General features: G+C 42.1%; 1 protein-coding gene across 8 annotated transcripts; it reads left to right on the top strand.

The window, feature by feature from the left end:
* Positions 1 to 600: 600 nt before the first annotated feature.
* Positions 601 to 8,561, top strand: LOC143031413 (uncharacterized). Of its 8 annotated transcripts, XM_076195200.1 has the most exons (5): positions 752 to 833; positions 1,483 to 1,561; positions 1,718 to 1,896; positions 2,103 to 2,249; positions 5,882 to 8,561. In XM_076195200.1, exon 5 carries the CDS (start codon positions 5,918 to 5,920, stop codon positions 6,701 to 6,703), a length of 786 nt encoding a protein of 261 aa, XP_076051315.1. In that variant the 5' UTR covers positions 752 to 833; positions 1,483 to 1,561; positions 1,718 to 1,896; positions 2,103 to 2,249; positions 5,882 to 5,917; the 3' UTR covers positions 6,704 to 8,561. The 8 variants fall into 8 exon arrangements, with proteins under 8 accessions (XP_076051314.1, XP_076051311.1, XP_076051317.1 ...); XM_076195199.1 differs by lacking the exons at positions 752 to 833; positions 1,483 to 1,561 and adding an exon at positions 601 to 657; XM_076195196.1 differs by lacking the exon at positions 1,483 to 1,561 and having other exon boundaries at positions 728 to 833.
* The last annotated feature ends 1,439 nt before the right edge of the window (positions 8,562 to 10,000 follow it).

Genomic DNA, 10,000 nt, shown 5'->3' on the forward strand with positions numbered 1-10,000 from the left:
TAGACTTCCCATGATTATAGTTTTGAGCTCAACTGAAAATGTAACAAGAAATTCTGTATTTCTCTACAATTTTCTTGTTATCTGAATCAGTGAACGGTTAGTAAAGTCAAAAGTAAGATACACGTAAAACATAAGCATAAGAGAGACATTAGCATTATATTCTTTTCTGATAACCATCATACCATGTAAATGTTGTACAGTATTCATTTCTTCCCCCACCGATATAATCGTATTTCATCTCATTATTATGTATTATGTCATCACTTTGTTACATACTTTTAACTTTCTCCAACTCACTGTATCACCCACTTATTTTCGCTTGTTTTGGCAATTTGAACACGAAAAATTCATTATCTTTGGTGGAAAAATAACTAAAAATAAATGGGCGTGTAGAAAGGAAGTCAACAAAACAAAATTAGAAGGATTACACGGCACTATAGTGACTATACGTTAAACATGAAAATTATTTTCTTGACGAAAGAATGTAATTTTTCTATGAAAACAGAAATTAATGATTAATAAAATAATGCATAAACAAGCTAACAAATAGATAAATAAACTTAATTCCAGATATGAATATTATGCATTGAATTTAATCACGGAAAAAACAGGTTTACGTACGAAGTAACGCAACTAAATTAGAAATCATCTTTAATGGTACAATATACTTTTTCTACAGCATTTACAGTATTGCTAAGTAAAATAAGAAATCAAAACAATCGTGGCATACGTCTCTTGGTAGTAAGGCTGGATGTGCATGATAAGGATTTTTTCTCTTACAAGCTAAACCAGCGTCTCGTAACCTTCCCACCCCTAATAACGCCTGTAGTAAGGTATAAGCAGACAAACATCCCCTAATTGATATTTTATTACAAGAAGAATAAAGGAAAGTGTATGTATGTATTGCATCCAAGGACCCCCTATAATTGATTTCAGCACCCAGGTTGGGAAACGTTGGCTAGACTTGAGGTTTTACTTAATTGTGTAAAGAAATAGAAATTGATAACTAGCCAAAGAGACAACCGTAGACTGGGTACATTTAATCACTTAAAGCAGGTTTTTTTGTTGTTGTTAATAGTTATATCTCGTTTACAATATAATGGACAGTAAAGATAGTCAAACTACTATTAGTATTATCATTATGTCAGTAACCATGTCTTATTATATTTGCATGTACCAGTTGACTACTCTGTGTACTATAAGAGTAATTCAAACAATCATGTAGGTTTCATTTTTATATTTCAGAAGGAGCAATTTAATGCTATTCAGATATATGTAAAGACCTAGGTTGTAGTTTAGAAAGTAAATATATATTATAATTATCAGGCATGCAAAATGTACCCAATACTAAACTGAAACCTTTTGTAGATTAATTCGTCCATTAACTTAAAGGAAAGGTAAATTTATTTCATGAAATTTTCATTCACAGGTAGAGACATAAATATTAAGCCACCTTGTCTGATTTTGCTATACATTATGCAGGCATAATGGGAGAGATATTAGTGATGCACCTCAGTGCTCCAGATTAGATAACGGCGAATTAAATCACACCTAACCTAATGTGAGCAACCATTGTGTATGTCCCCTCCCCCTTTTCTTTCTCACTTAATAACAAAATGAAATGCCACAAAACATGTACCATGATTATGGCACATTTAACCTTCCATGCCCCTCCCTTTCCTTCAAAGTCGCACTAATAATATTAACTGTTCTGCAGGTTGCAAGAAACATGACTCCAATTCGTCCATTGAGACAGGAATACAGGATGAAAATGAAAAGTTGGTAAAGGAAGAGAAGACAGCAGTTTGTCTTTTGCTCCAAGGTTGATCATGTGAAGTTCAGAGAGAACCAAGATTGAGCAAGATTTGTGTAAAACCAATCAACTATTGCTAGATGGTAAGAAGCCTTATATACAAATTGCCTTTCTCAGCACTATGGTATATAAAGATATGTATAAGTGTACATTTTGTTGGTCTAGACATCCACATACTGACAGTTTCAGGGAATTCTTTAACATGTGAGAGAAACCTCACAATCTACTCATTATGATTATTCTTTATCTGACTTTGGTTGTATAAAAATGGGTATGCACACTTTCACAGGATCTTGTGAATATATCCATTGTGAGGCTACAGCCCCTGCCCTTGACAAACTGAAAGACCATCAGAATAGTCAAAATTATTGCAATTGTTGCAATGCTTCATTTTCACAGTCTCATCATCCGAAAAGCTATCTACAAGGTCAGACAGGTGAGAAACCTCGTATTAAATGTACTTGTGTGATGTCTTCATTTTCCCGGTCTGTGCATCTGGTAAGTCACATAAGAACTCATCCAGGGGGGGAGAATTGTCATAAATGTACACTTTGTGGAGCATCATTTTCCCAGTTAGGCAATCTGAAATGCCATATAAGAATCCACAACGGGGGGGGGGGGACCTTATGGATGTACATATACCAAGGCTTTTTCCCCCTTACAAGGGAGGTAGCCAAAAAGGGAAAGGCATAAAAAACACTCCCACCCATTTCATCCCTAAATACACTCCACACCCCTCCCACCCTCCCTCTCATCTGAGCACCTCCTGGATGACGGGTCATCCCTGCACCCTGCCCACCGCCCTGGGTCAGAAGCAGTGTCACAAGACACAGCATATCCACAGCAAGGCCGCTTCATTTAATTGGCGACCCCCCCCCCTCTCCGTCCCCCCTTGCATATAAGGAGAGGACGGGGAGAAATCCCTTCGGGCTGCGTCAAAATTTACTCACACATACTACCCCACCCCCCTGCCCATTCCTCCTCATGCAATCACAACATCATCCATATACAACCATTCTCCACTCACCTCTGTCTTCCGTCCTCTCCCTTCCTCAACAGACATTCCCCTCTTCCCCAAAGCCCCCTTCACCCCATCCATCCACCTCAACCTAGGACGTCCCCTCATGTTCACTCCCTCCACATCTGCCTTCCATACCACTTTTACTAGTATTTCTTCACTCATTCTTTCCATGTGTCCAAACCATCCTAATATTCTTTCATCAACCCTATCTCACAGCTCCTTTTTCACCCCTGTTCTCCTCCTCACCTCCTCATTTCTCACTCTATCTAGCCTAGTAACCCCCACCATACTTCTCAGATACCTCATCTCAAACACATTCAAACTCCTTCTCTCTTCTTCTCTTATGTTCCACGTTTCTGCCCCATACAGTGCTGTTGGCATAATCACTCCTTCATACAGTCTCCTCTTCGCATCCATTCCTAAATGTCTATTCCTCATTACACTCTTTAATCCACCAAGGCATTTACTCGCTTCTCTCAATCTACATTCTACCTCCACCTTCACTCCACCTTTTCCTGCTACACTTGCACCCAAGTATCTAAAACTATCCACTTCCTCCAGTCGCTCTCCCTTAATGCTCACTTCCAGTCTACTGCCACTTTCACCCCTTGTACATCTCATCACCTTACTTTTACCCACATTTATCTTTAGCTTTCTTCTATCACATACTCTCCCAAACTCTGCCACCAGCTTCCTCAATCCCTCCTCCGATCCTGCCACAAGCGCAGTGTCGTCCGCAAACAACAGCTGGCTCACCTCCCACTTTTCTCCATTTTCTTTAACCATCTCCAATCCCTGACCCACTACCCTAGCATTCACCTCTCGCACTACCCCATCCATGTATAAGTTGAACAGCCAGGGCGACATAACGCATCCTTGACGAAGTCCCACCTTTACCTCAAACCACTCACTCTCTCCATTTCTAATCATTACACAGGCTCTACTACTCTCATAAAAGCTCTTGACAGCCCCTAGAAGCTTTCCTTCTATCCCATATATCTGCATAACCTCCCACAGTGCCTTTCTGTCTACCCTGTCGTAAGCCTTTTCCAGATCCATAAAAGCCCAAAAAACATCCTTCCCCTTTCCTATAGCTTTCTCACATATCTGTCTTACCACAAAGATCTGATCTACACAACCTTTACTCGTCCTACATCTACACTGATCCTCACCAATTACTCCCTCTTTTCCTCTCCTAATCCTCTCAATCAAGATCCTCCCATAAGCCTTCCCAACTACACTTAACAAGCTAATCCCTCTGAAACTACTACATTCACACTTGTCCCCTTTTCCCTTGTAAAGTGAAACTATACAGGCACTCCTCCAGTCCTCCGGCACTCTACCCTCTCTCCAGCAAACATTAAACAACCTCACCAGCCAGTCCACCATCACTGTACCTCCTTTTTTTTTAGACATTCTGCATGGCATCCATCCATACCAGGTGCCTTACCTGCTTTCATCATCTTAACAACTGCCTTCACTTCATCCATCCTTATTTCTCTGCCAGTTTCCTCACTCATCACTCTCATTTTCTTAGCATTTCCCACTGCAACTATCTTTCCCTCCCTATCCTCCTTCACATTTAGCAACTCCCTAAAATATTCTGCCCATCTTCCCCTTACTGCCTTCTCTTCCACTATCATCTCTCCATCTGCACCTTTTACCTTTTCTTCTCTACTTGATTCGCCTCCTCTTCCTCTCTTAATTTCTTTCCAAAACATCTTTTTATTACTTTCAAAAAATTCTGTCATACTCTTGGCCCACTTCACATCTGCTCTCCTCTTTGCCTCCTTTACCTTTTGCTTTACTTCTCTTTTCTTTTCTTTGTACCTCTCCCTCGTCCTATTTTGTAACCAATCTGTGAAAGTTCGCTTCTTCTCTTCTACAACCTTCTTTGTTTCCTCATCCCACCATTCACTACCCTTCCTTCTATTTCCCCCAGTCCTTATTGTTCCACACACCATCCTTGCACACTTTGTGACTCCCTACTTGAACCATCCCCATTCCTCCTCCACACCTAGCGGAAATCAATAACAGGAAACCTTGCTAAAGGCAAATACACTCCCAAACGAAGCTGCGACGAGAGCTTCGAAACGCCATGTTTGTATTATCTGCCCAGTCCCATCAGTGTCATTTTGACGATGACGATGGGTACCCAACCTCGTAAGTCTAGGTTAAACCAGTTTATCGTGCTTTAATTTCTTCGACTTCGGCATCTATCAAAACAAACATAGCGTCTCGAAGCTCTCGTCGCGGCTTCGTTCGGCAGTGTATCACTTTTATAATTTTTTTTTTTTTTTATTGATTCCCACCAAGAAAAATGTTTATCGTATAGGTGTTGCACTCTAAATTTATCAGTGATTGTCTTGACTGACATCCAATAAATGTCAGTGAAATTTGTATCTATCATTAGGACATGATCGAAAGAGGCTTCTTCCAATGTGTTCGGATAGCATGAGTAGCGGTTACAGTGACAAGGCAAGAAAAAAAAAAGTGACAAGTGATCCTTCTGCCGATAACAGGTTCTGGTATTCGGTCGCAGGATAAAATCCATGGAGTACCCACTCCCCAAGAACTCAACCTATTCAGCCGTTTTAGACGCCAATAGAGTAAAATTATCGACAGAGGCCGTGTGATACATCTTCGTTGAGCACTGGTGTCTCCAGAGTTGTTGTTTGTCACGAAACCCCTCCGACAATGTAGGACTAGTTGTTGCCAAAATTGGAATTTGGAATGATCGTTTTACTCATGTATTGATCATCACCTGTATGCCAAATGACAACAAACACACTTGGCTCTCTCTGGTTGCTAGTAGTGTGTGTGGGAGAGGATTTGTTGAGAGGGTGTTGGTAGTGTCAAATGACAGGAAACATATTCTCCTGTTTATTTCTCAGTATTTTGTGCGACATATGGATTATCATGGTGGTCATATGTATTTCGACGTTTAAATATTTTGATTTTTAATTCATACTTTATATTCAATATTCAATACATTTCTTGTCTACAAAAGACTATAAAAGTTTAAAAGCTTTATTTTTCATTTTCAGGACCGGGATTGAACAACCCAATTAGTCTTGGACGTGATGGACCACACAGGAGAGAAAGCCTTCAAGTGTGACCTTTGCGACGCAGACTTCAAAACAAAGTCACGTCTTCGATGTCACATGATGAGCCACAAAGGAGAGAAGCCTTTCAAGTGCGAGCTTTGCGACGCTGTTTTCAGAACAAAGGGTTATTTCAAAACCCACATGATGACCCACACAGGAGAGAAACCTTTCCAGTGTGACCTTTGTGACGCAGCTTTCACAACAAAGGCAAATCTTGGACGCCACGTGATGACCCACACAGGAGAGAAACCTTTTCAGTGTGACCTTTGTACCGCAGCTTTCAAAACAAAGTCACATCTTCGATTTCACGTGGTGACACATACAGGAGAGAAACCTTTCAAGTGTGAGCTTTGCGACGCTGTTTTTGGAAGAAAAGATTATCTCAAAAACCACATGAGGACCCACACAGGAGAAAAGCCTTTCCAATGTAACTTTTGCGACGCGGCTTTCATTGAGAAACGTGGCCTCAAATATCACCAGATGACCCACACAGGAGAGAAGCCTTTCCAGTGTGACCTTTGCAACACAGCTTTCAAAACAAAGTCAAATCTTCGATGTCACATGATCACCCACACAAGAGAGAGGCCTTTCAAGTGTGAGCTTTGCGACGCTGGTTTTGGAAGGAAAGGTCATTTCAAAACCCACATGATGACCCACACAGGAGAGAAGCCTTTCCAGTGTAACCTTTGCGATGCGGCTTTCACAACACAGACAAGTCTTGGACGTCACGTGACGAACCACTCTGTGGGGAAACATTTATAGTGTGAACTTTGCGACGCAGCTTTCATTGCGAAACGTGACCTCGAATATCACCGCATGACCCGCATTGGACGCCATTGCAACAGACAATAGTTCAGGTTGCTCCCCAGAGATATCTGTGGAAAGGCCCAAGGACTGATACTAGCAACTCTGGGGCTGCATGTTGTCCTTGATAATGTTTGGGTAGCAATTACGAGTATTGGCATTGTGCCAAAATCTAGAATGTTCTCCTTGTTTTATCCCTTGACATCTGCTGGGATGTAGGACATGTTTATATTAGGACTCGGGGTTGTAGTTTGTGGATATCTTATTTGTTAGGTTATTTGTAATGTACAGGTTTTGTGGGCGTTCCTTGTTGGAGGATGAGTCTAGGCATCAGGATTTGTGATCTACCATAGGTCGACACAGTGTCTTTAACAAATTGTTTCATGCAAACAATATGTACAATTGTCATGTCAGGTGTTAATAATTTGCAAAGAATTGAAAAGTTTTTAACAACCAAGACAAAGTCGTCTTCTAACATATTGTTTTAACAAACATTTTTGAAAATCCATGGATGACTACTGTAAGGAATATGTTTTGTTTTCAACATAGGTTTCCATGGTGATGGATATACACGGTGTTGAACATCCATGTCGAGATTATATGCGGCTCACCACATTGCACACCAGCCCGCGATCCCGTGACCCTTAGGTATCAATGATGTTTATATTAACCCATTAAACTCCGATGACAAGATGTCTTGTCATTTGGTCAAATAAAACAAAAAATCATAAAACACCAAAATGTTTGATCAAACACCAGAAAAATGTGACGTCAATCCTTTGCGCACACTATTTCATTGTCCAGTTTGTTCCAAGTGTCCACCACTCTATGTGGAAAACTGTTTTTCTTCAGATCTCTTCTGTAGGTATGTTTTTTTTTTTTTTCTTTCTTTCCATGTCCTTGTGTGTGTGTGTATTCACCTCGGATCTGCTGCAGTCTCTGTCGAGACAGCCAGACACCAGCCTCGAAACTCACATAAGGACCCACGTATGGGAGAAATCTTTTCGGTGTGACCTTTGAACTGTAACTTTCTCGCCGAGTATTAGAAGATCCACGCAAGTCTTTGAAGTGACCTTTGTGTTGCATGTTTCTGACAGGTTATTGATATTAGTGTCACACAGTTACCATGTTACATTTCATGTATACGGAGGAAGTATATGCTTACTAAAAAGAGATGCGGAGCGGAAACTATAATATGAAATGCTTTATAGTTATGCCACGAATAAATTAACTTTGCTGCGTTTAGAAATGGATTCGACAGACAATTTTATTTCGGGCGAGAGAAGTCCCCTATTGTTCGAAAGTATGTAGAGTCGTCCGTTAACCTATTGTTTTAGCTTGTATTTTTTGGAATACATGGATGAATACTGTGTCTAGTTTTGAACATAGGTTTTCACGGGGAGGGGTATACACGATGTTGAACATGCATGGGTAGTCTGCCAAGACTGAAATTATATGGGGCTCACCACATTGCACACCAGCCCGCGATCCTGTGCTCCTTGAGTATTACTCTGATGTTTGTGTTAAGATGGAGAATGTGTTTACTACATTGTTGACAGCATTGTTAGTGATAATGTATTATAAAATGCAGTGCGAATATATATGAAGTAGAAGATGCAGTTGTTATGAAATACTTGTTGACAATGGTGACGATCTGTACTAAGGAACAAGGACAAATGAAGTGAAATGATGTTTGTTGCCATGGTTGTTTCCGCCTTGAATAATGTCATTAGTGTAGTACATATTATTAAACCATTCTTGTAGCTCTTTATGTCTCAACATTAGGTAAGAAGTTTTGTAGGATAACTTGAATAAAGGTCTTCCATAAATAGGTGACTCCTTTATTTGTAGACCTTAAAGACTAGTTGGGCAAACTGGAACTGGCTGGTGATAGAGGTGTTGGCCTGACAATCTAACCCAACTGCGGCTATCGGGGGTGCCTCCATCCCAAGGGAAAAGCAGGCCTGCCGGCACCGTAAGAACTGGTGGTTCTTCTATAACGAGGAAGACCGAGAATAGAACCACCTCATCAATATCCACAGGAAACTACAAAAAGCGGCCCAGCCACACAAACCTTGAGCCTCTTCGGGAAGTGGTGGAACGATCGAGAATTCACGCCCATAGTAGGAGAGGCAAATTGGCCGGAGTGGTGCGCAAGTTTCAAGCAGCGCAATGACTTGTCTGACCAATGGTCCAAACTGAGGATGGCCTCCGGCAAGCGACCATCACGATCTCTGGCTCTTCCGCATCCACGGCAGGAGGTGGAAATGCTGGCGGACATGTTCGCCACAGGCGGTGCCACTGCCCAGCTACCTGCGAAGACCCAAACCTGACAGCAACAGCTGAGACCAGAGAGGGACAGACACATTGACATCGCTCGGGAGAGACCCGGCATGACGGACAAGCCTTTCCCTCAACACGAATTCATCCGAGCTCAGAACAAACCGGGCCCCACGCCGGTCCAACCGCCAGGGCGTGTATCCCTGATCAACCACTCATGGCTGTCGGGACGCCTTCCGGGCGAGTAGAAAGTGGCCGACACACAACCTTCCACTCCACTACTAATGTTAGACAATTACCCTGCTCTTCGATCAACAATACTAATCTAATGGCAAGAACGAAAGGAACATCCAACAAATCCTCTACGGCCTACGTCACATCAACATAACTATTCTGAAACAGCTTTAATACGCCTCCTAAGATAAAAAGTTTCACACGTCTACCACGTGACGAGAAAAGTCCTCCCCTCCAATGTGGCCACGTAAAGATCCCTTCACAATATCACACGCTGTCCAACTTGCACAACACTCCACACCACGCACTCTGTCATCTACCCCTTCAAGCAGCACTGATTCCTGGGCAACAGAATACGAATACCTTAATAATCTCGCTACTACATCCTAAATACATACATATACCAAGGCTTTTTCCCCCTTACAAGGGAGGTAGCCAAAAAGGGAAAGGCATAAAAACACTCCCACCCATTTCATCCCTACATACACTCCACACCCCTCCCACCCTCCCTCTCATCTGAGCACCTCCTGGATGACGGGTCATCCCTGCACCCTGCCCACCGCCCTGGGTCAGAAACAGTGTCGCAAGACACAGCACATCCACAGCAAGGCCGCTTCATTTAATCGGCGACCCCCCTCTCCGTCCCCCCTTGCATATAAGGAGAGGACGGGGAGAAATCCCTTCGGGCTGCGTCAAAATTTACTCACACATACTACCCCACCCCCCTGCCCATTCCTCCTC

Source organism: Oratosquilla oratoria, chromosome 12 (assembly GCF_046742065.1).
Source record: "Oratosquilla oratoria isolate Oo_2021 chromosome 12, ASM4674206v1, whole genome shotgun sequence".
Classification (NCBI taxonomy): domain Eukaryota; kingdom Metazoa; phylum Arthropoda; class Malacostraca; order Stomatopoda; family Squillidae; genus Oratosquilla; species Oratosquilla oratoria.